General features: G+C 38.1%; 1 protein-coding gene across 9 annotated transcripts in view; it reads right to left on the reverse strand.

Moving 5' to 3' along the window:
* TCF4 (transcription factor 4) overlaps positions 1–25,875 on the reverse strand; it is a 333,674-nt gene that overhangs the window by 221,527 nt on the left and 86,272 nt on the right. For all 9 annotated transcript variants that reach the window (XM_017657168.3, XM_017657163.3, XM_017657164.3 and 6 more), the window contains 2 exons: positions 3,301–3,362; positions 369–465 (listed from right to left, as the gene is read on the reverse strand). In XM_017657168.3, the coding sequence (XP_017512657.1) occupies positions 369–465; positions 3,301–3,362 (159 nt within the window). The remainder of the gene's footprint in view (positions 1–368; positions 466–3,300; positions 3,363–25,875) is intronic.

The raw sequence follows: 25,875 nt of genomic DNA on the forward strand, positions 1-25,875 counted from the left end.
ACTGAAATGTCCAAAGATATTTTTATTTTAAATATTTGCCACTTTGACTTCACCAACCTTAACAGAGAAAACAACTGTTGCAATGTTAAAATTGGGGTAAGTGCTTTATGACTAAGGCAGACACAATTTCCATTTAGATTCAGTATCACCAAAAATTCTGGAATTCCACATGGTTATAAAACTTAGTCCTTTATGCACTATTACTATGCATAGACTGTCAATATTTTTCTGCAATTTAAAATTACTATAGTGAACTGGCTAAAGACCCATGTTTCTAAAAACAGAATGTCCATCTGGGCTTGAATTTTCCCTTCCATAGTAAAACATATACATTCCGAAAGTATATATTAATTTAAAATTAGTCTTACTTTGTATTCTGGAATTGACAAAAGGTGGAGAGAGATTGTCATGTGACCCAAGGTCCCTGCCAGTCATGTGGTCATAGGGAGTCCCATCTCCATAGTTCTGTAAATAACACAAGAGCAGAAGTTTACATTTTACATGAATAAACCAGCATATAAATATGCCTGCACTACTGACACCTCTCTGACCCAAAGAAACTGGAGTCCACCATTCCCACCCTGGAACCTGGTATAATGAAACTGCATCTTCACAGGTGCAGTAGTTGAGTCTGAAGAGTTCAATTTTCCTCAAAATAACTGTGAAACCTTGAGAATAATAATAATGGAACCAACTGCATGACATGATTAAATGAAATCATCCATGTAAAACACCTGACACAAATAAAACATACTGTAAATATTAAGGTAATCATTTTGAAGGGTGACAGACCCCCAAATTTGGGTTCTGACAAACCAACAAATTTTAAAAATCATCTTAAAAAGCAAGATTGTGCTATACAGGAAAACTAGCTGTAGCTTGTAGTGAATTGCTTTTAGGAGACCAAGATAGAGCCTTTTAAACAGCAATATTTGGTTTTAAGATATTGAAGTTTCAATGTTTTGTTATCGTTATTATTGTGAATGTAAGAGAATTGGACTATTCCATAAATAATTCAGAATGTTAAAATTGTCACTAAGAATGAACATCGAAACTTTAGCATAAATTAGTACCTGGCTTTGTACAAAGTATGACACAGAAGAAAAAAGGTTTTAAAGCAGGCTTTAATATTGGCAGAAATTTGTCATTATTATAATGACCTCATTGTTTAGTGGGAATTTAAAATTAAAATAATGTTTTTAAACTGCCGATTTACTTTTAATGGAGGAACTTGGTAACATACAGGAAAGAGTTAAATCATCTGCATTATATTGTTCTAATTAGTCTACTAAGGTGCATAAAGTGACCAAAAAGCAAAAAAGTCATTCTGCTCAGCTGGTTGCACTGCCCATAAAGACTAAGTCAAATTTACTCAGAGGTGTCAGTTGGCATGTCAGCCAAAGGGTGAAATCTGCCCACACAGAAAAGACGGATGCTGTATGAAAAATCAAAATGCGTGTCATCTCACTAGAGAATAATCAGAACCCTTAAGTTTCCAAATAACCCTGTTTTCAATCACCTTTCCTCATTTACAAAAAATTAACTTGAATGATTCTATAATCTAATGCTGCCAATATGTCACATTTTAAATACCTAGCATAGATTTTATACTCACTCATTCTATACCAGCCATTGCAGAATACTAAATTATTATTTGTTAAGTGTCCTCATCCCAGAGAGTGTACTGAAAACTTAATATACATTATTTAATTTAAGCCTCAGCACAGTGGTGCAAGGTAGCTGGTATTACTACCACTTTAAGGTGGGAGGAGAGGGACTTAGCATGGTTGCCAGGGTACAAGTCAGCCACAATCAGCAGTCTCATGCAAACCCACACCGTGGACTTAAAAAATACAAATTACAAAATACTGATTCAAATTTATTCATTATATCTCCTAAAAGAAAAAAATGGCAAGACAGTTCACGAAAACTACATAAATGTCAGGACAATCCTAAATGGACCTTGTCCTCAAAAGAGCAATTAAAAGCATGATGTGTATTAAACTTAGAAATTATAAGAAATGAAGTAGGTTTGAATGAACTAAACAATAGAGGGAATTCTGTCATCTCCTACACTTGCTGTCAAAGGCAATGGATTTATTTCTGCAAGTGCAGACTGTAACCTGAGGAGGAGGAAAGATTTCCTCAACCCATCCATATAATGCATTAGAATGTCAAACTCGACAGCTGGCGCACGGGCTCGATAGAGTTACTGGTAAGCTCAGAGATCCTGCTGTACTCTGAAGACCAGAATGAGACCCACAAGGCCAAAGGACAGGTGGAAAGGGGTAACTACGGCTTGCTGAAATGTTCCTATTTTGACAGCTTGATTACCTTCCTTGCCTCTTAGGCCAAAATAGACACCTCCCCCCACCTCAAATGCATGGGAACACTTAAAATGCTACCCTCCCTGCAGAATGCTTCATCTATACAGCTGGGTGGGGGAGGAGGTGGATGGTTGTTTTACTATGTGCTTTAAGTCTATTTTTAATTTGGGGAGTTTTATGTTTATTATAAAGGCTGACATGGATTTTAGAGGGCCTAGAAATAATTCAGTTAAATACACATTATGTATAAAATCACACATATTTAAGTTGGAAGGAACATAAAAGATCCTCTGGTTCAACTGCTTCATTTTACCAATTGGGAAAACAAGGATCAAAGAAGTGAAAGATATGCTGAAGGCATATACAAAAAATACATGCGTGGCCTAACCAGCCCACTACCATCCCCTTCATGTTCTTCCCATTACATCCAAACTATCAAGCAAAGCATGGAGGAAAACCAGGACAGAGAGTAGCAAAAATCTGAGACCAAATAAATGAATGAACCCAACTGGTGTGACCAAAGGCCCTGTGGTGGAATAATAACATGTTTACAAAGTGATATCAATTCAGATTTATTCTGTAGATTATACTGGTCAGATAGAACTTCATATTATTTCTTCCAAATTATCTCTAGTCTATTTACACCAATACAGGGATACCAGATTTTTTTCAAAGCTGTGTCATCTCCCAACAAATAACTGTCTGTAATACTAGATCAATAACTGGCAAAGGAAGGCCAAATATTTAATGAAAGATTTTTCTTCTGGTTAACAGAAGTGGAACAGGTGTCAAAGTCAGCAATAGCATCCAGTAAGAGAATGAAAAAGAAAATTCCAAACGCAAGCTGATCCTCATTAAATTTATTATGATTATATATCTGTGCAGTTGGGTGTGAGAGAGAAGCTCACCTTCAGTTTGTCAATTTACATACGTGGGATGTCTGGTTGTGGGAAAAATGATTAGATACACTTACCCGGGATGGGCTTGGATGTCCTCCATTCCCCCAGGACCCTGAGCTACTTCTGTCTTCTACATCTAGGGACAAGAGAAAAGTTCTTTAGGCTTTCTTGCAATAATTCTTTCTTTTTGTATATGCACTTTTAAATTAATGTTTCAAATTAATCTCCTGTTGCCTTTAATTAAGAATCAGGTACAGGGCTACTACGAGGATAGTGGCTTCTGACCCATCCACTTAAATTAACTCATTTAAATTCACAGCAGAAATGAACTGGACCCTCAGGAACCAGAGGTATGAACGTAAAAATTACTTCCATCCTTTACAGTGTTTCACAGTCTCAACTTTTATAAATGTGAAACTGCACTTTCTTTTGGATAAAATAAGTTTAAAAATACATTAATATAACCTAAAAATACTGAAAAAAAGATAAATTAAGGTAAATATCCATAAAAACATTTGCAGCATCTATACCATAATACTATTGGATACTCTTTTTTTATTTTTTCTAGCCAATGCTTACTATACCAGACAACAGACATGCAACATTAAAATACATGACAAAAAGGGATTTAGTAGCATATTTCCACCAGTACATTACAAGGATATTAGGGTTTTTTTTAAGTTTTCAAGTTAGGATAACACTGTCTCAGTCTTCTAATTTTTTTTTTAACAGACTCAGCCACTTAACCTGAACCTAGACACTGAGGTATGAAAATTAATGTTGTTAAAGCAATGTTTTATTTTGATAAATGATGGTGAAGAGATCTCCATGAACTACTGGAGACTTGAAATTCTTAGAAACACCGTTACCAGTGAAGTTCTAATGCTGTCTAAATTATTAAATACTCAATCAATGCTTCCAAGTAGCAAATATTCAGGATGGAGAGTTTAACAACTAAGTTACCATATTAATTGCTGTAAACATAAAAGTGTTTTAAAGATCAGTCACTCTATATTTAGAAATGGCTTTGAGATTACTGATGAAAAAGGCTTTGTAAGTATAAAAAGTTTCACTGTTCTATTATTTTGATCACGGTTGATAACAGACCGCCATCACTAACTTCCTCTGACAGAATTGGAGGAGGAGGTGTGAAACTTTGGTTCAGGAGACATAATTCCATTTATTGTGTTTCCTAACATTTCAGTGATATTGTTTATTCTCTTAATGCACTACTGTCATTCCTTTTATTACTGCTATTTTATTATCAGTGAAAGTAATCATAGTATAATTAATTGATCTATTTTTGGGTACAATGGAGCACATGGTGTTTTAGAATATCTTAAAGAGATGGAATAGCAACAATAAAAAACAAGTAACTATTACCACTAAACATGAATTCTTTCTTTTTTTAAACAAATATTATTTCAGTTCCTTTTGTTAGTACTTTATAAGATAATGCAACTGCAAACAGATGTTCCTTGTGGACAGCTCAAATCAGTGACTGAGCTTTAAGGCAAGTCAAGAAAGCTCTGGGAAGCACATGCAACCTGGAAAGAAGGTGCAACACTTTCCCAAAATCTGCTGTTTAACAATCCAACCTCTTAGCTGATCCTGAGTACACCGAACTGACGGACACAAAGAAGTGACTTAGAACATTCCGGATTCTTGCACAAAATTAAGTTTCATAGACTATCTGGTCTTCTTCATCCTTAACCAAAAATCAAATATTTTCAGCAAAAAACAGATTGTAAATGACAAAAATCTCTCAAACATTGCAGGTTTTCAGAAGTCTGGCACATCTTTACTTCCTTTTCACCTGAAACATCCAGCTTGGATAAATTTGAGACACTTCTCGTAACTCTGGCCAAAAGTAATGAAGGAACACAGTTGAGTCCCTATGTTCCATAAGATTCCATATTGTTTGGACCCATTTTAGCTTTTCAGGTTTCAGAGAATATTTTTAAACATGAAAAGTAGGCAGAGACAAGGATCAGAGGGGACTGGGACTACTAGGGATGATCTGGGCCACCAAGGGGACCTGGCAATGTCTGGAGATACTTCTGGTGGCCACACCTTGGGAGGGAGGGACGACTAACATCTCATGGGTAGAGGCCACGGTTGCTGCTAAACGAATGTTGGAGTAAGTTCCCACGACTAAAAGTGTTCTGGCCCCAAGTGCCAACTGTACCAAGATGGAGATGCCCAGGGCTGAGTGAAAATCATATTTCAGAACAAAAAGGAGGAACTGAGTTGGAGAAAAGATGTACAAGAATTTGATTTAAAATATAATACAAACTCTTGCTAAATACACAGTGACTTAGGCATTTCAACTCAGATTTGAGCTGGAGTGTTTCGGGAAACCTTTATAGACATCTTATGTCCACAGAATAAAGGAAAAATGATGGTCAACCAAGCAGCCTGCTAATTAGCAGGCAGATAAAACACATCAGAACTTGAGTATTCCCAACTGGGCAATTTCAGAAGCGAGCAATCCACTAATTAAAAATGCTGGAAGTCTAACTTTTTCAAAACAGGTTAAATACTGGCTGGGTTCCTTCACAAACAGATTCCCAACCAATCAGAGCTGACTGCTCTTTTCCCATCCTTTCCCATTTCCATCTTTCTCATTTCCTGACTGCATGCTGCTGCACTTTGCTTTTTGCTTCCTCTATTTTACTGCTCTCTTTTTAACAGGCTTTTCTAACCCTTGACCTCCTGCTGGATCTAGAAAATAAGGACAAACTCTCGCTCTTCCAAACTTAACAGATCAATTGCATAATTTCTGATTATATTTTATCTCTGAAAAAAATATCTGATAACTGGTGTTCATTTAACCATAGCAAGAAGTCACAAAGCTATAGCACGGGTATTTTGTAAACTCACAATGAATGTAAACATGTCACTTTTAAGTCATTTATTTCCATCTCCCACCTCCCCACACACACTGAGCTCCATCAGGCCTGCCAGTGAGTTAGCAAGTATTTCCTCAACAACTATGCCAGTGGGTCTCAAAGGGCATCTGAGGATCACATACCACCCAATCACTTGGTATGCTCATTTCAAAGTCAGCATCTTCAGGTCCACTGCAAACGTACTGTGTCTGGATCCCTGGGGATACAGCCAAGAAAACTGTTTTCAACAAAGTCTGCAGGTAGTTTTCGTGTACACAGGATTTTGAGAACCACCAGCCTACCTTATAGGGAACAGAAGACAGACACATGTCCCATAGCAGCAACAGTAGTTGCCTAGTTCATTCCATATTCTAATATTCCTGCCCAGGTCCTGGTTTCAGCACATTCGATGTACACTCCTGTCACAGCTGCATCACAGGAGTTCATGCCCAGACTCACTTTTTATGTGAACCCTGCACATGGCCTGCACTTGACCATTCCTTACTCCCTGCTGGTGCACCTCAACACCGCACACCCTTTTATACCCTCTACATTTTTTAATCTGCTGTTCCCTCTGCCTGAATGTTTCTCATCTCTCAAAAATAACAGTAGCTGTCATTTAGTGAGCTTAAATATGTCAGACAACTTGCTAGGCACTTCAACGCACTAACAGTATCTCTATTTTATATCCGAGAAAACAGCCTCAAAAGGGACAGAAAACCCTCCGAAGGTGACAATAAATGGCAGAGCTGGCAAACACACATGGTACCAATTCTAAAGCCAGTGAGCGCTCTTCCCCACCAGGGCAAATGCCTCCCTGGGAAGAACTTCAGCTCTCTCCACGGCGAGCTAGAACATACCTCCTCCAGTCACTTTGTTCTAGGTAGAGTGAAAGTATTTATTTGGAAGTTTATGCCCATTCTTATGTCCACAAAAGACTGTGAAATTATATATGACACAAATATATAAAAGTAAGTATTTGAAGAAATGAAAAGACTGGAAAATAAAAGTAGGAGCAAAACAAGAGGTACGATGACCTTATCAAAATGTACTCACGATGGACTGGATCATGTCTGTGTGTGCGTGCTGGCTGGGGGATGGGGGTAGTGGCCGAGTTTCAAAATTCAGAAGCTACTCAGTGGGCAAAGTAAAGAGCAAAACAAGATACACAATGAGCATGGGATGAAAACACAAATTGTTCAAGAAGCCCATTAAGGCAACATAGTAACAAATGAGCTCCGCTGTCTAAATATTTAGTTCCCCTGCCTCTCCATTGTTCTGTTTTTACCCTCAATCCAAGATGGGATTAAATAAAAGAAAGACAAAACTTGGGCAGAAGGAGGCAAAAGTGAAAGCAAGTAGATGACAGAAATTATTCCTACAAAAGACTGAAATGGGCTCAATTGTTCAAGATTTTTCTAATTTGCTTCACCCTAAACAAAGATAGGCTTAGTGACTTTCATGGGATTGACAGCTGCTTTAGGAGGCAACCTGACAATCCACAAATTTTCATTTGAACTGAGTAGTCAATAAGCACCCACGAAAGTGTCTGACATTTTGGCACAAAAGACAAAAGCAAAGTTTGGGCAGAACTAGGACCTAACACACCATTTAGAGAAAAGACAGATGATTTTTAATTTCTATGATTTCCCATCCATAGTCATTAAACTTATGATTTGACTCACATCTCCAGTTTGCTTATGTGGACAGCAAGAGACAAACTATGAGATAGACTAGACAAATGTCCGAGGACACAGCGCTGGGAGCTGGGACGGAGACCTATGCTTCAGCATGACTATGCATTCAACAGCTCTACCATCCCAGCTAGACACTGGCCTCTCTGAACTCGTTTTTGTCAACTATAAAATAAGTGGATTTTACTTTCAATCTTTGAAATAATGCAGGTTAGTATATTTGGACAATTCTCCCACCAAAAAAAACCCTAAAAATTATAGATAAATTTTTTTAATCTTCTTTAAAATACTAATGAACTGACAAGATAGTAAAGCATCATCCGACAAAACTCAAAGTGGAAGGTGGAACCCAAGAGGGAAGAGAAGACATTTTTGCCCTAAGAACTTGTGCCAACCTAGAAAATTTAATGGCCCCTTGGGTCAAGCAGAATAGAAGTACAAACCCAGGACCTTACCCACAGAAGTCATCTAATAGGACGTAAGGAGGATAACAAGATGTAGTGACTTAATGTACCTGCAGAACATCCTCTTGACACTTCCCCACTTAAGTCTGTTTTGTTGGGTACTTTATGAATGAGATGTCATCAGTAGTCATGCATGCTGACCAACGGACCAAACTAAGAACACAGACTAAATATCATGTGAACTTGACCTTGATTAGAAATAATTTAGTGTGAGAGTTAACTAAGCTAATTGGGGTAAATGAGAGTTGGGTATTGGTCCTTTCCATATTTAGAGCCCAAATCATGCCAAATACCCAAAGCCCTAGAGTTTTGTGAAGTCAGAAAACCACCAAAGTGGTTTTTTGCATTGCTTTAAGAGTCTACAGACTGCTACTCTTGTAAAAATATATTGGTTTCCTGATGAAAGCTTCTATATACTCAGAATGCACTGGGAGTCTGAGGCTAAGTTTCCCTGGAAAGATAATCACTCTGAAACATGCTGAAGTCTCCACTGCCTTAAATCCGTTGCTGTGCACCAACAGACACTATTAAACACCCTCCATACCATCACGGGGACTCACAGACTGCGTACATCTGTGGCTCCTACTAATTTCCTCGTCCAGGAAGAACCCTTGGCTGAGCCCTCCACACAAACTGAGATGGCATATGCTCTCCGTCAGTGCCAGATGAATTTAGAGTTCAAAATATTTCATCAGCAAAGAGCGTGTTAAGGATGTGCACATTTTCATTAGCACCCAGTATAATAAGAGCTCTAAGGAGAGTAATTTGAAGTCAAATTTGAGTACCAGTGCAGATGAAGGAAGAGTTGAGAAGCTTCAAATTATGATAGACAATGTCCACACAGTCATGATCGCTTTTTTCTGTTTGTATAAGAAAGCAATATATGCTTCATGATGACTGATCTGAGCACTAAAAACTTCCAGCTCTTCCCAAATCTGACTGAGCAAAAGATGAGGGTTGTGGCAGTGCATTCTACATGAATCTGAAGATACTTCAAGTACAAAGACCAGAGACCTGGGCTCTCCATTGTCAGATCACTGCTGTCAATGCTGGCTTTCTTGGTGCTAATGGATTTCCTTATCAAATATACCTGAAAACTCAAAAAGTCAAGTACAAGTTGATCTTACAGTTCTCACATATAAATACACAAATTGTATAGAGCAAGATATAATGTAGATGTACTGTGGGGAAAGTATGGTAGGAAATTTGTTCAGAGGGGAATTACTGCAATATTTCAGTCTTTATTAACCCCCCAACTTAAACTTCCATTAATATGTTCTTTAAAACACTGTTTAAAACAGTATTATTTTCTTTCAGTTCAAAACTATTTATTTCAAAAATGGACACTAAATACTCTCAGATATTTAAAATATGGGGTTAATTGCATTTTACAGTGCTATAAAACAGGAAAAGCATCTTCATACAACATCAAATTCAGGTAATACGAAAGTAACAAAATAAAATGAGTAATTATGATGCTATAAGTATGGCTGGCATCCCTTATTCAGAAACTCAGAAAACTTCTTGAAAAGTTAAGGTGAGTAAAGAGTTATATTATTAAATTGAGACAATAGTAACCTTGAAGTCATAATGTCAATCCACATTATTTGGAAGTACCAGTGACAATCTAACTTGAATCATATTTATTCTAACTTGAATAATATTCTAACTGGAGTAATCTAACGTGAAGTACAGGGACATGGGTGTTATCTAGCAACCTTTCATTTCCAATGTTTGAAACTAAGCAATTAGGGTCTTCCTCTAAAGAGAAGTTAGTCTGTTCAGGAGGTCACCATTCTAAGTAAAAGCCCAGAAAGAAGAGCCATGGATAACCGAGGCAGAATACAGGAATATGAATTGTATGTGCCTCCTTTGAAATTTTGAAACGTAACCGGCCTAAAAAGGACTTAATTAAAGTCAGTCCTACTAAGATAATGTTCCTGGGGTAGGGAGAGACTTAATTTCAAATCAGATGAAACGAATAATTGGAAATAAGGTACCGTATCTGAAGACTTTGAAAATAAAACTAACATATCATCAACCTCAGTATCATGAGCTTCAAAGTACCTAAATTAAAAGTGAATATAATTTGGAAGTACTTTGCACCTTTTAAAGATGTATTTACAAATATACATCACAAAGTATGAGAGCTAACTGGTAGATGTTTTAGAAAACAAAACATTGAACAACAAAGGAATAAATTTTTAAATATGCTTCATTTCTTAACAGAACAGAATATGTAACTCTGAAACACATGTACATGTAATTATACATGTATTTTTCAAATTACACATGTAATTTTTATGTTGCAAAATCCATAATACTATAAAGACTTATGATATACAAATTGATACTTAAAATGTCTATTTGATAAATTATTTAAAATTTATTCCAGTGAGGTGAGGGAGGGAGCTAAGAAAAAACATGTAACAGTTTTATCTTTTCTTTTTTTTTTTCTTATACCTCTTTTCTCCCTAGGGTGCCATTTGTGAGGTTCTGGGAAAGGGCTGCTAGCTTAATTGAAATATTTGTAAGCTGTAATTGCTCTGCATAGCCACAATGGTTCACTTCTCCCAATGGCATCTGTCCCTCTTACTTTTTTGTTTTTCTTCTATTTCCTTTTACCCTTTACCAAAGTCTACTTCTCCTGGTTTTTCAATCTCATCTTATCTAATAGTGGTGAAGTCAAATAGTTTTGAATAGTCAAAGATCTCCCCTAATATCCAATATTCTAGTACAGTCCATTTTGCTTACAGTCATCACTTCCATAAACGGATTTTTCATTTTAGCCTTTCAACATCCCAATCTTCCACCTGTGTTTAACCCTGCAGCCTCTTACCGGGCAGTGACAAGCGATCAATCCTACATGTTATCTTCAGGGGTCATGTCTTAGTTTTAGGCCAATTTTCTTTGTATTTAGGCTCAAATGTGCAAACCACACTATATTACTCTGCAAAACATCAATGAGGAGCCTTAATTAAGTAACACTGACAGATAAATCCATTTCTTTTGCAGTAATCAAATCAAAGCAGGTTGACATAACACAGGAACTTAATACAGTTATTCCCTTGTAATTGGAAAAAGGCCCTTTACTTCTCATTAAAGCAATCTTCTGGGTATTGGCATAATAAGAAGGCTCAGAGCTTTAATACTGCCCTATAAAAGTCTCAAGATACAGACCCCTTAAGCAAACAAGCCAGATTATCTAATTCCTTGATCACAGCAGAACATGTAGTTCCTACTGTTTTAAACTCCTAATTCTTTATCTCTGTTGCAATTAAAAAGAGGTAAATCAGTATCAAACACATACAATGAAATCTGTAAAAATGGATAAACTGTTTACAGTTTTATAAAATCTATCTCCACATGTATCTGAAAGGAAGCAGTCCATTAAAAATGAATTTGAAATACTTTACAAATGTGAAATTGTAATAGCTTTAATCAGGGGGAAAACCTCTTTATTTTATTTAATGGGCTCAACAGGATGTATTTTGCCTAAATTTACAGTCTGATACTCAACCATACAGTACAACTTTGATAATCAGAACTGCGAGAGAATGGAATTTGAAAAGAACATTTAATTTTTGTGGCATTTAAAGAACACTAAGTCACCCAATCCACTGCAGGCTGCTCTGACCAGGCTGACACCCACAGAGAATATAACATCACACAATGTTCATATGCCTGAACTAAACAAAATCAATTTCACCCTTTCATTCCAATTTTGAGGGAGTTTCTGCTACTTATCTAGTGGCACCTGATCAATCTCAAAATGATTCTAGCAACTCTTTCTGGAAGAATAACATATAATCTAGGGTTGTAATTCCCAAACGTGACTGATCATCAAAATTCCCCTGGAACATAAAAGAAAAAAGCCACACAAATCCCAGCCCCCACCTGGAAATGCTTCAAGAAAAGATCAAGGATTGATGTCAAGGAAAAATTACATTTTTAAATTTTTCCTATGTTTCTCTACATTTTTATTTTAAAAAGCTTTTGTGATGCAGTAAAAATGTATGCAATTTTCTGTGTCTGAAGCATTTGCAAATAGGTTGCATCAGTCATATCTGCTTATCTCTTAGGATTTCTGTGTGCATTTCCTAAGAACAGAAACAGCATAGTTATCAAAATCAGGAAATGGACCACTGATAAAACACGTTCATCTAACCCACAGTCCATATTCCAGTTTGGCACCTTTCCTCCCTTCTGTGGTGGCCACTGTGCTGGCATGATCCAGGACAACCAGTAAGTTATTCCAGGAATGAAAACTGATCTCAAGTATAATAAATGCATTTACCCAAGAAGAAAAAACAGACAAAAATCAACGATTACTCATAGTGTTTAATCACCACATCTATTTTAATCAGAAACAGTTTCTCAGTCTTTCTTTTCTTTTTCTGATATTGGTATTGTTGAAAGAATACAGGTCAGTTACACTATGGAATGTTCCTCAGTTTGGGCTCATCTGATGCTTCCTCATCACTATATTCAGGTGGATGCACATTCAGGTGGCCTGTGGCTTTCCCAGGATATCACACACACAGCCACACCATGGCTTGGGGATCTGCCCCTCTCATCAGTTATGCTAATTTCATCACCTGGTCAAGGCACTGTGGGAATTCCCTGCTGTATAATTACAATTTTCCCTGCGAGACTAATCAGTAAGCTATGGGGAGCTACTTTAAGACCATTACAACTAATTTTTAGTTATGTTCTTATTGAAAAAATTAAAATACATAAGTGTATAAAGTAAGTGAAAATTCCCTCGACACCCATGCCACTCCCTTGACCCATGATGGTTTTGCAGGCACCCTTGCGTATCTTCTGGTCTGTGATCAACTGGTTTTTAAAATCACAGAAATATAGGCATTAAATGCAAAACTTAACTGAAATTTCTATTCTATCTGAATTGGTAAGAAATATTCGTCAATTGCTTATCTATGCTCTACTGACATCTTGAAGGTTATAATTATTAGTGGTAACCTTGTGACCTTGATGGGGGTGGGAATGACAGGGACTATGATAAATGAAGGCATATTATACTATTAACTTTGAAGGGATTCAGCCAAGATGAGGACACAATTGAGCAACCGGCTTGTGAATCAATACAATGCATAAAGCCAAGTTAAATAATCCATTCTGGAGCCCTGCCCTAAATGGCTGTTCATTGCCACTTTCCACCACATTCTGTAAACCACTGTGTGAAAAGAAGATCCGTCCTAGTGGCAGTGCTTCCCAATTAAAATCAAACGGACACACAAGTACACTTATGATAGACAGAAAACACTCTAGTGTGATTTGCAAAGGCTGATGGAAATAAAGGGGGTTGGGGGAACAAGCTAAAAGTTGTTTAAAGTGTTATGCAAATTGACACCTTAAAAACAATATATTCTCACATTTAGAGACCAGGTACATACATGAACTAGCCAGTCACAAAGTGAACAGCTTGAGCATAGAGAAGATTGTAAGCAGAACTTGGCCATTTGATAGAGCATATGTGTATCATACAATATTTAGTGACTTAACTGACTGTAATCAATATAAGGTGGAAATGGTCCCTTTAACTCTTGGATGAAACCCATGTCATTCTATAAACTGAACAGTGCTGGTGGATTTCAACTCTGACTTATAAATGCTTAGAGAATTTTCCTAACAATTCTGTTTCAGCCAAATGCCTGGCAGACACTGGCAAGGGTTTTCTTAGTTGGGCTTATAAATGTGTGTGTGTGTGTGTGTGTGTGTGTGTGTGTGTGTGTGTAAAGTCAGCATAAACATACAAATACAATGCACACAGTTGAAAGTCAGCATAAACATACAAATACAATGCACACAGTTGAATTTACTAAAGCTTATTGATATTAACCATGGTGCTTAGAACAGTTCCCAGATGTTGCAACTTGTCCAACTGATGTCGCCTTGTTTTTGATCATAGTAGTCAGGAGTCTGTCTGGTGACTTAAGGGCTTTACATTTTATCTCACAATAATGTAACCACACTTTTGTATTACACGTTCTGCTTTCTAACATGTTTTTTTTTTAGTCATCTCATTTTACATGATTTATCTGGAGTCACTGGAAGTATTAAATTGGGATCAAAAGAAGTTGCACTCTTAAGTGCAAACTAACATGTTTTCAAAAACATAATAACAAAAAGCAAAGAAAAAGAAACTTGTACTTATCGTATATATAAGAGGTCATTCCATTCATTCCCTCCCTTTAATTCTAACAGGTAAGAGAATACTTGCTAAAGTTCATTAGAATACTTGCTAAAACAGGAAAGCTGGATAGAACTACAATGGTTGAGTTTTCATATCTAATCATACACATTTTTAAAATCATGGTAGCAATGAAAACAAAATTACTAGTCTCCCTTCTGAGTTGCATCCCATACAACACCATTTCAACAACACAATACAAGTTTGGCATTGGTTTCAGAAAGTCCAGGGCTGTGACAGCAGGTCCAGTCAACAGTGACAAAAATGGACTGCAGCTTTCCCCAAACAACGCTGCTACTACTTACTTTCACTTTCAAGTGCTTTAAAACACTCAGAACTGAAGTAGTCAAAATACATCTGCATTAATTCACTAGTCCAGCTTTCGGAGGTAGAAACTGAAACATGTCAGGAAGCATTAACTTTATTCTTTTAAGCTTAATCACATCAAATTCTTAGGAACAAGCATTTGTTTTTCTTTCAATAGGTTTGCAACCTGCCCTTTGCCCATCTGATAACCAATGGAACACTGGTCAGAGATGAGCTGCTATGATTGGTCTTACAAACTCACTAAGGGGAATGGTTAAAAAGCTGTAACTCTTCCTCAGGAATGGAAGAAATGTCATTAGTTTGAAAGGAGATAGAAGCAAAGACCTGAAGAATGACAATAACCAGGCATCTTCAGAGAAAACAAGAAGCAGGGCAGGGGTCCAGGGGAAGCCAGAGTTGTCAGTAGAAAATCATGATTTATCTGATGAGATTAGCAGAAAGTTTGATTAGAAAAGATGCCTTCTTACATAGCAAAGATTGCAATACTACTTTAAGATTTTGTTGTAGGAAAAAACAGTGCCTGCCAAATGTGGTCTGTAACAGCACAGACTAGCCATGAGTGATACAGTGGGAAAATAGCCACTAAGCCAGATTTTATTTGATTTGTACTGATGATTTTTATTAGAATACATGGATCATTGCTTCAACCTTTCCATGTAAAACCAAATCAAATTCAAAAACTCACACATCAGTCACCTAACCTTATGTCATTCCTTCTGCTTTACTAAAGTTGAGCCACATTTCAGCTGATCTGTCCTCGATAAATCATTCAGCTACTCAAAACTGTTGGGCCAAATTCTGGGAGAGAAGTGGTACACAAAAGAAACCACTAAATCTGCAGCTACAAATAAGAAAGCCAAGGAAAAGAAATACTGCAATCCTCGAAAATACAGAATGAAATCAAAGAAATATATAGCCAATGCAAAACGGGATAAAAGCAATTTTCTTCATTGTATCAAATGTATTTATCTTTAAAAGGCCACCCAACCCTTGGCTTCTTTTTCTCATGTAAATTAAAGTCACTGTGCAGGACTCTTTCTGAATTAGCATTTTTCCTTTCTTCCTTGGCAACACGGCAGGTTTCACCTTAAACCTATGAGCAATGATTATTGTTTGGATATGCATTTCTAGTCAACAAATCAGCTCCACGTTCATGATCACCTTCAGGGTCTCAAGTAACTCCTGAAATGCACATTATCATCTTCTTTTCAAAGCGGGTAAATGACTTTCCCATTTAAAAGCCATCAGCAGGCTTCAAACACCATGTCTTCTAGAGGCTGGGCATGCACCACATGGTCATGCCTCTTGGCAAACCCAAGACCTCTGAAGACTAGCAGTCACCAAGTTTTTGGGTCCTAGCTGAACCTTCTCGGGCTGAGACCAAACTGTATTGACCAAACTGTTTTCACCATGCCCTATTCTTCCTCCAGGCCAACCACACAGGAAGTCTGTATCTCCTGGCCTCCTCTGAGGTCCTGTGGGACCACATGACTCAGATTTGACCAATAGAATGTGGACAGAAATAATGCTTGCCTTTTCCAGGCTTGGCCCCTAAAGCCTTCCGTGGAACTGTCTATGCACTTTTTCTTTGTCCAGTTGGACACAAACTATCTAGTGAATCCCTGTGGCCCCAGGGGATGGCAGAGCTAAGGCATAAAAGAATCCAGACCTGAAGGACAACAGGGAACAGAGTCCACCCCCCGACGGGTCTGTGATACCAGAGGGAAGTCACCCTTTGCGGTGTTAAGCTACCAAAGTTTGGGGGTTGTTTGTTCCAGCAATTAGCATACCCTGACTAATGCATCCTCCAAAACAGACTTCCGTGAATTCTGGCGCTATGATTCTATCTCGCAAGCAAAGCAAACACACACAGTTAGAGCTGGCACTAGTCAGAACCGTGAAACAGAGGAAACTGGCCTTTGAACTATCCTTCTCTCCCTTTCAGACTTGTTTTCCCCTTTTAGCATTTCCTCCCTCTGAGCACCAAATGTTCTCAGGCTGCTCAGTCTCGTCTGTCTCAAGAAAATACACCCAAGACGTTCATCAGCCCTTCTTTCTTTCAACCATTATCTCTCAGCCATGAGCGGTGGGCTGCTTTGACACCTGTGTAATTTTGGAGAGATTCTTTTTAACATCTCAGATTCTGTGTAGCCTCAGCTGTAAAACGCTAATCATTGTATCCACCCTCCGATTCTGTTGTGGTGGTGAGAGATAATTTAGGAAAAATGTTACTGTGGAACCTGGAATACAGGAGGAACTCAAAAATAAAAATAAAAAGAATAACTCCTATTTATATTATGATTACTATTATTACCATAGAACAATATTTGACACCAAAAGGGACACAAATTCAATATAAAATAGGGTTCTTTCTCTCTGAAATACATAATCTAAATTGGTAGAAAAGCCATATGTAAATAAAAGGTAGTATTTGATTTTTAAAATAATAAATAGTACAGAATTTTAAAGAAAGGAGAGCTCAAGAGGCTAGAATTAGAATCATCGCTTGCGAGGTGCTGGCAGGCTTAGATATAGAAAGAGAAGGCGGTGGCACTCTGGAGAGCTGTTCTGGCATCATGTGTTTATCTTTCCAACTCCACATTCAACACTGTCACACTGGGAACTCAAAATCAGCACTGGCAAGATAATTTACACCACAGCAATTGGCAAACATTACAAATCAGGGGTTTTTTTCTCTGAAGAGCAGATTATTAAACATTTATCACCGCACCAATGAAAACAATCATTCGTTGTGAGAAATTTTCATTCAAACTACTGCATGTCATTCTCACAATCACTACTGAGGTCAGCTGTATTATCCTCATTTTACAGATGAAAACTCAGGCCTCACAATCTTAAATGATTGGCAGAGAATCCTGTGGCTTGTGCTCCCTGCTGTTTACAAGCCACTTACAAAAATGAAGGGCATCTGGATTTCTTCTTCTCAGCTTATCAAATATATATTCCCATGAATATCAAAAGCTGTCCCTTAAAAACCTCTGTATTCAGGGCATCACCCTCCTACCACACACCTTTTTCACTCTTCTGTATTTTGCTCTTCCACTCATCTGACCTTCCTTAAGAAATACACAGTTTTATTTCTCACTATCCTTACATAGCCCATCAACCTTTTGCACAGATGTCCTTTCAAGGATCACCCCTTACACTGTCTCAAGAAATAGACTTGTGCCTGAGGGTTGGGATAAGTAATGAACGGTCTTTAAACCAGTGCTTTCTCATATACCTAGCCTCATCATGATAGTCTAGTCTATCCTGGGCTGAGCACTGGACAGTCCAGGGCGTAAGCCCAGGTGTAGGAGGAGCTGGGGTACCTCCTGGATTCAGAAAAGGTCTCTGACATTAGTTCAGTTATAACTGCTATCAACAGCCCATGTCAGGCTTGGATATGGTTATTCAGTTGAGAACACTTGGAGATAGAGACACTACTTAGGAGGCAAGAAACTACTGTCATAATAAAGACAACAGACAATGCAAGATTATACTGGGGAAAGAGGCTACACAAGGTTTAACAACTGATTTGAGAAGGTAAGGCAGACAGTGTAATCAGGGATTATTCCCAGTTTCTGTCTGATGGACACTGGTGCATGTTTAGGGGTGGAGTGGTAAAAAAAAAAAAAAAAAAAGAGTATATTGTGGGCATTTTGTGTTCTACATGTTCATTGGTCACACAGGTATAAAATCCAGCAAAGTAACTAACAGTGAGGGTCTGGAGCTCAGACTAGAGGCATAAAGATTAAGGTGATTTCAGGTGCGGTCTAATTAAAAGTCTCTTATATAGAGAATTTACGGGTCCAGATAAATGGTAAGTCTGGAGACGAGGCAGGTTTTAGGGTTGACAGATTCAGTGGACCCACCATATTAGCGAGGACAAAGGTTCAGTACGTCCATCCACTCTGCCACCTGTTTATCACCTTCATTCCACAGCTGGAATCCATCCTGATCACAGGATTTCTGGATCTATTTGCTTCCTTATGCCTTTATTCATGTGTAGAGAGGTCAGTTTACAAAAGAGCAAAATTCCTCCCGAACTTTGCCTTGAATGGGACCACTATGGAACCAATCCCCAAAGCCAGGGAATACCATGCATGGATTTGCACAGACCCAGATGACCAAATTAAAAACTGATAGGATTACCCTGATCAGTTTAGTCCAATCACAGCTGTCCCCTGGAGATGAATCCCCCACAAACTACAAGGATACCACACACTGAGGGAGTGCAGTATATGTTAGCGACATAACCACAACTAGAGACGGGGTCTCAAGTGCCATAGGTCTATTAGTATATAGCGTGCTGTGTAGGCAAAAAGGCCTTTGCGAATAGACAGGCAAATACCATCGTGCCATTCTCTCCTTTATGTACGTCAACGTCTTCCCATGGGTGTCAGGATAAGAGCAGCATTCTTATTTACTTACATCAAGGCCATCATGATAATGTACCTACACAGCTTTGTTTTCTTTCCTTTCTGGTTTTTCTGAACCCGGGCAATGCTCGGGGACACCACTGGTCCTCCTGCTGCAGAGCCTCAACATATGTTTCCTCTAATAAGACAACATGCTTCAGCCCATTCCCACCACTCCACTTCCCTACTTGGCCTGTTTCACTCCTATATCAACTCTCTGCTGAATCATCACTTCCTAGGGGGACGCTTTCCTTGTCTTCCTGAATCAGGTAAGTGTCTGGTCCTCCCCCACTGGACTTGTTACAGATAGAACTTGACATTTTTATGACTCTCAAGTGATGCCTTTCTTCCCCACTGAACTCTAAGCTGCATGAAAACCAGTACTACATCTTGTCTGCTTTCCACCCCATCTGCAGCACCAGGTATAGTGCAGAACACAGAGGAAGCCCCCAGTGTAACCTTAGTTAACTGGATGGTTGAGCCTTCAGCCCCCAAATGGGATAGACATTCAAGAAAAATATCAAAAATGCTTGTCGAATAACTGAAGCTATGAAACACTCTACGTTGCTCCTGTGAACTTGAGAAAGATAACTTAATATGATGGGGATTCATAACTTCTGCCCTGTGTACTCTTAACTGAAGAAATGCAATCACAGGTATGCCACAAAGATGAGCTTAACATGTTACATACAACACATCCTTCTCCATAATTTAAATAACGGTTTGTTTTCACAAAGTAAGTATGGATTAAGATTCAGCAAGAAATATGCAGATCAGTATTCTTAACACATTGAAACACTTCCAGTCATATGACAAGATAGGAGTTAATGTACAAATCTCAAGTTTAGTGTTTTCTATAGTAAAAATACAGTGAAACAGTCAGAGTTCATGTATGTTTTATCCCTAATAGAAATAATCTCTTATATAGTCATTGTAAAGGGAAATATTTGCCTCTTTATGCTCACTTTGATATGCACCCTAGTGATTTGATACATATTATATAATTATTGGCCTCAGGACAGAGGAGAAAACAACTGTTACCTCCACAGTAAAACAGCTTTCTGCGACCTGGTGACAGCGACACAGAAAGTGAGTTGTGCAGTCTGTGTCCTTTACTCAGCACTTACAACTCAACATTTACTGGAAACCTTCCCACCGAAACCTCCCCACTGATGAACAAGAATATCATTAATATTTAAAGTTTTGCTTCAAGTATAATAATCAGAACACCACAGTCAAAATAATAAATACCCCACAGCAGTTTACTGCTTTTGACTATTCAAGCACTTTCACACACATTATTTCATCTTCCCTTACAACTGAGCACGTCAGAGACATTCAGGAGTTGGTTCAAGTCTCCAGAGCAAGGCATTGGACGAGCTGGGGGGAGAACCCCTAATTTCTCCTCTTAACTTCTTTTCAAACTGACACTCACCCATATTCGTATGCCATGAAAGAGAAGTGACATCTTCAGAAACTGGAACCCCAAATTCAGAGGAAGGATGTTCTCTGTAGAAAAAGTTATCTTTCATCTCACGAATCAATCATTCGGAATTCCAATTTCCTAATTATCAGGACTTTTCCTTTCGGTTAAATATGCTCCAGAGGGGAAACCCTACTATTTAAATTACTACGGACTCTCAGACGCATTTTAACTAATTTTCATGTACATTTTTTCCCTTCACAGAAACATAGAGAATATTTTTAAGTTGAAGGTATATATAGAGATGTATTACTTTGTAAGCACTATGTGAAAAGTCTCAAAGAATACATAATCAAGAAAGTTAACAACCCCCCCATGAATAAAAATACTATTATAAATAACGGGCCACTTAGGCAAACTCTGTACATGAGTACACGTTGCTGACAGCTTGCCTTTCTCTGGGCTGCATACAACAGTAGGGCCCAGAAGTAAATTGAGGGGAAGTAGTGGAAACAAGCGAATAGAAAATCTACTATAGAAGTTCACTTGCACACACTTAAGCATGTAAGCATCTCCTGTGTGATGTGGTAGAGAAAGTAACATAGATTTAGCTGGATTATGAAAATGCAAACATCATTTTTTTCTACTTTATTCAAAACATTAGTTTATCAGAAGATGCAAGGATACTGTTAGTTCTGCCTGCCCAATATCCATTGCCCTCTTCTTCCTTCAGGACAGACCGATGGCAGGTTCATCGCTATTGTTCATTGGTTTGTTTTCACCCAGCCACCCTTCCTCCAAGCAGATCGGGATGAGGTGACCTCATCTCCAGTTCCAGGTGCAGATCTTGAGTATTGCTGCCAATCACCCTCATTGCCTTCCCTGGCCAGGGACTAGTTTAAAAATGGACACTGGCCCACAAAATCCTACCTGACACAGGGTTCCTGGGAAAGGTCTCCCTGCTCCAAAGAGAGAGACAAATTAGGAGGTGATTTTGTGTCTTCTCTGGACATTTTCCTGCTTAGGCATGATGCACAGAACTGCAGCAGGACCTTCCTATCATCCCCAGGGTGCAGATGGTAGGGGAGGGACAATATCAGGCACTTCAGAATAGGTTACAGAAAGCAATGCATTTCCTCATGTTTAAGCCAGTCTGAATCAGGGTGTTATCTTGTCATTTGCACCTGAAAATATCTTAAAAGAAATGGTAGATCTTGCTCTCTGCTGCCCATGATACAGGTTTAACAACTTCTTGCTCATTAAGGTTCTTCGACAAAACATAAATACCAACCCTGAAAAAATCTGGTCTTCACCTACTGAAAGGCCATCATCTCTGGGCCTCTCACATCTGTCCAAAACCCCAAGAGACATCACTTTCAGGAGCATACCAGCTATATGCTCAATAATCCCCCACATAATTCTTCTCTGAAATGCATGCATTTCTTCTCTCTATCCTCTCCTGTGCCCTGTAGCCCTCTCACAAATGTCAATCAGCCAGCAAACACTTAATGAGCACCTAGCACAAGTCAAGATAATGGCTGCAAAAGGTACTGAAAGAGTACTTTCTCCTTGACTTACCAATATTAGTCACACACATGTGCTACATATATGGCCTACACACTGTCAAGAAGGGTGGAGAGAAGACTGGCTCCCCCAACTTCAGATCCATGGGTGGGCCTTAGGGAGATCCAAAAACTCTTGAAACTATTATAAAATTCTACTCATGTATTTAGCTATATGCATTTTTTTCAGAGGATAGTCTATAGTTTGCACTGGATTTTCAAAGCAGCCTCTGACTCTAAAAAGGTGAACATCCTCTGTTCTAGATCAACTTGTGTCTAGCAAACCACAAGGTATGGATGTGTGACATACTCTTGTCACTACGGTAACAGAGGTGATGGCAGAGAACATGTTCCCCAGGTCTTTATACTCTCGTTCCAGGAAAACTACCTTTAAGTATTAAAGTACTGAAGTTTTGCAATATTTTAGACTAAGCAAAATTTTGTGAACAATGCTGGACCCTTAAGAGCCATTGATATCCCATTTCAATAGAAGGAAAAATAAGTCCCAATACTTGAAAGTATAGGACACAATTTATTTTTTTAAGTTTGGGCCTCTCCAAATGACTTAATGAATCCTGAGTTCAAATTTAGCAGAGGAGAAAAATAGGAACTTGAAAGAAATCTAATATTAGCAGGAGGTTTTAAGTCAAGCTACAAATGGCAAATAAACTGCAAGGAATTGCTTACTGAAATGTTTTTGAAAAGGAGACAGAACTTTCCAGAGAAAGTCTGAGTTCAAAAGTTGGAGAGCGGAACGAAGGGAATGGCGAGGGGCGGCAGAGGAAAGGTACTGCAGGGAGAGTCCAGGTAGCCAAGGACAGGCTTTAATTCAAGACTCACTGATTCCACTAAAGAGTAGGGCCAAAGGAGAACAGGCTTGGATCTCCATCAGCAATGCTTGTAAACATTTTGCTCGACCTTTTTTAGTTTTACTATTGCAGCTTTTACCACTTTCTCCCCTTCCTTTCCTCTCTTACTGCCACCTTTTAAAAAAGGACCTGAAACCCAGTTCCCCTGACTTCAGGTTTGCCCTACTCCAACCTTCAGCAGCTCCCTACTGCTTTGGGAAAACAGTTTAAATTCCTCAGCCTAGCATTTAAGGTGCCTGGTGATCTGCATTTCTTTTCTCCTGTTACCCTGAGTAACATTACTACTCCCTTTCGTGCTCCAATCACATCAGACTTTGCACAGCTGCCAATATACCCTGGTTATCTGATCTTCATGGCTTCCCTCCACCTCATTCCTTCACATTCAATAAAAGGACACAGAACGAATAAATGAATGAATGAGTCCATTCACACACACACATTAGTCAATCAATTACATATACCTGTATAGTATGTACAGACAGAGCTAAGGGATGAAAATCAGATTCTTTACAAAACTGAAGAAAATGTTTCTTCACACAAAAATATTTACATAAAATGTGATCTTCTAATAGCACAGCTTTAAGGCTTACTGTGTAAGCGGTAAATCGGACAAATATAATGTGTATTTCTGAACATTAAGCAATGAATTATCTTCCCACAGCAAATATGAACTTTAACTTGCCCTTGATAGGACATGGTTTATCTTTTTATACAATTATGCTTCATTACCATAGGGTGAGAAATGAGAATACATGCATATAATAGTGTACTCTAGACATCTTCAACTTTAGGATGTATCTATGGAAATGCATTTGCAAAGTGTTTTTCCTAACTACAACCTAATTGATAAAGTTCACTGGCATTCACACACAATGTTAAGAATCTATATACTGTCCTAAACAAAATTTCTCTAAACAAAATAAATCATCCCCCAACATTCAAACCTTTAGAATCACTCAGGGTCTCAACTTAAACATCATTACCTTGGAGATGTCCCCCCTGGCTACCTTGGATAAAAGAACTTGTCCAATTCTCATGCATCCCATATTACACTCACTAACCCCTTATACTGCTACATTTTTTCACAATATTTGTCACTATTTAGTATTTTATATGTATATATGTATGTGTACTTATATATGTGTAGATATATGTATATTTGATGGTTGGTATCTTTGTTTATTGATCCGTATGAGGATGTAAATGTCAAGACAGGGTACTAATTGGGTACCTGAGACCCAGACCCTAGACCAGTGCCTTGTTAAGATCTCAGTGAATATTTTTTGAGTGAATTAAGTAGACTTATTAAACATTAAAACTCAGAATCTTTGTTATGAAAAAAATCATAGAACAGAAATCATGGAATTTGACAAAATAATGATCAATGACTATAAGTAATTTTAAAAATGCCAATGGAAATACATTACAAGGTACAATATAAAGAGAAGAAAGTATTTTTTTCCCAGTAAGGGCTTTATACATTTTTAATTATGTCATTACGTTTTATTTCTCTAATACATTGAGTGAGAATCTATAAGAAAAAAAGGAGACAAGGATGGGATAACATTTAACTTGAAACATTAAAAAAAAACTCCATGAGATAAAATTCACAAATTACTGTTCCTTTAAAATAAAAAAGAGATTTGAGAGAGTATAACTCAACTACCAGATACACAGTTTACTACTGGTTTACTCAAGGGATTGTATACAAAGCTCTACGTTTTCTTGAAAAACAAAAAAGTAAGTAGAACCAGCTGGTAGATATATAGAGAGAGTGTCCTTCAAAAGCTCTTGTTAAAGCCACAAATAATTGCAAAACTTGTTCAAATCAGATGGGTAATTTATTTTATGTATGATTTTACAAAGTCTTTACAAATATCCATGGATGGCTTTGCACCCCATTTGAAAGGATTTACTATAAAACTGCACTGGCATAAACAAACAGAACTATTCACAATATTTATATTCATAACAAAAACTATGAAATTCTATATTCATTATGGTTGTGAAAATCCTTGGTTCTTGGATTTTCACTGGCTACAGTCTAACATACAAAACAGTTTTCAGCTTTCTATAACACACAAATATTCTCTCTTTAGGTGGCTATATCCTAAGCATTTTTCAAAAAATGCAGTATCAAGAGAAAAAAAGTAAAGAAATAAGTATATAAATGTAAAACATAGCAGGGCTCTCCGTTATACAGGAGTGTTTGGACCAACATCAGTGAAACTGGATTTTACAAGTCTTTCTTAGAAACTTGGCCTCAAAATAAATAAAAAATTAGGAGATGGAGAATTATAAAAGGAGCAGTGGGCAGAAAAATGCACAACAGGGCAACGGGGCCGGGATAAGAATTGACAGGTGCCTTTGGAGAAAGCACATTCTCACACAAGGAGGGCTGGAGCTCTGTCTCTGGGCCAGGCGCATGATCCCACCCACTGCATCCTCATGGCAGAGGCCTGTCTGGACCGAGCAGAAGGCTGGTCGTTGGACAGTTGTAACAAAACAAAACAAAGGGAAACTACCCTTGGGGCCCCACAGCTTTGGCGTGCGCCTTGTGGATCTTTTTGTTGTTCCTTTCCCCCCCCCCCCTTTTCTTCTTAATTCAGAAAGGTGGCATCAGGGTCAATAAGTGAAGTCAAAGGAAGAAAAGACTCTCTTTACATAACAAGCTTTCCAAACACACCTGTCCCCTATTTTGAGGATTCTGTGTATCTATACAGTTATTAGATGCTGATTTCTAATCCTCCAATTTGCTCCACAATTTCCTGTAACTTAGAATTG

Source organism: Manis javanica, chromosome 9 (genome assembly GCF_040802235.1).
Source record: "Manis javanica isolate MJ-LG chromosome 9, MJ_LKY, whole genome shotgun sequence".
Lineage (NCBI taxonomy): Eukaryota > Metazoa > Chordata > Mammalia > Pholidota > Manidae > Manis > Manis javanica.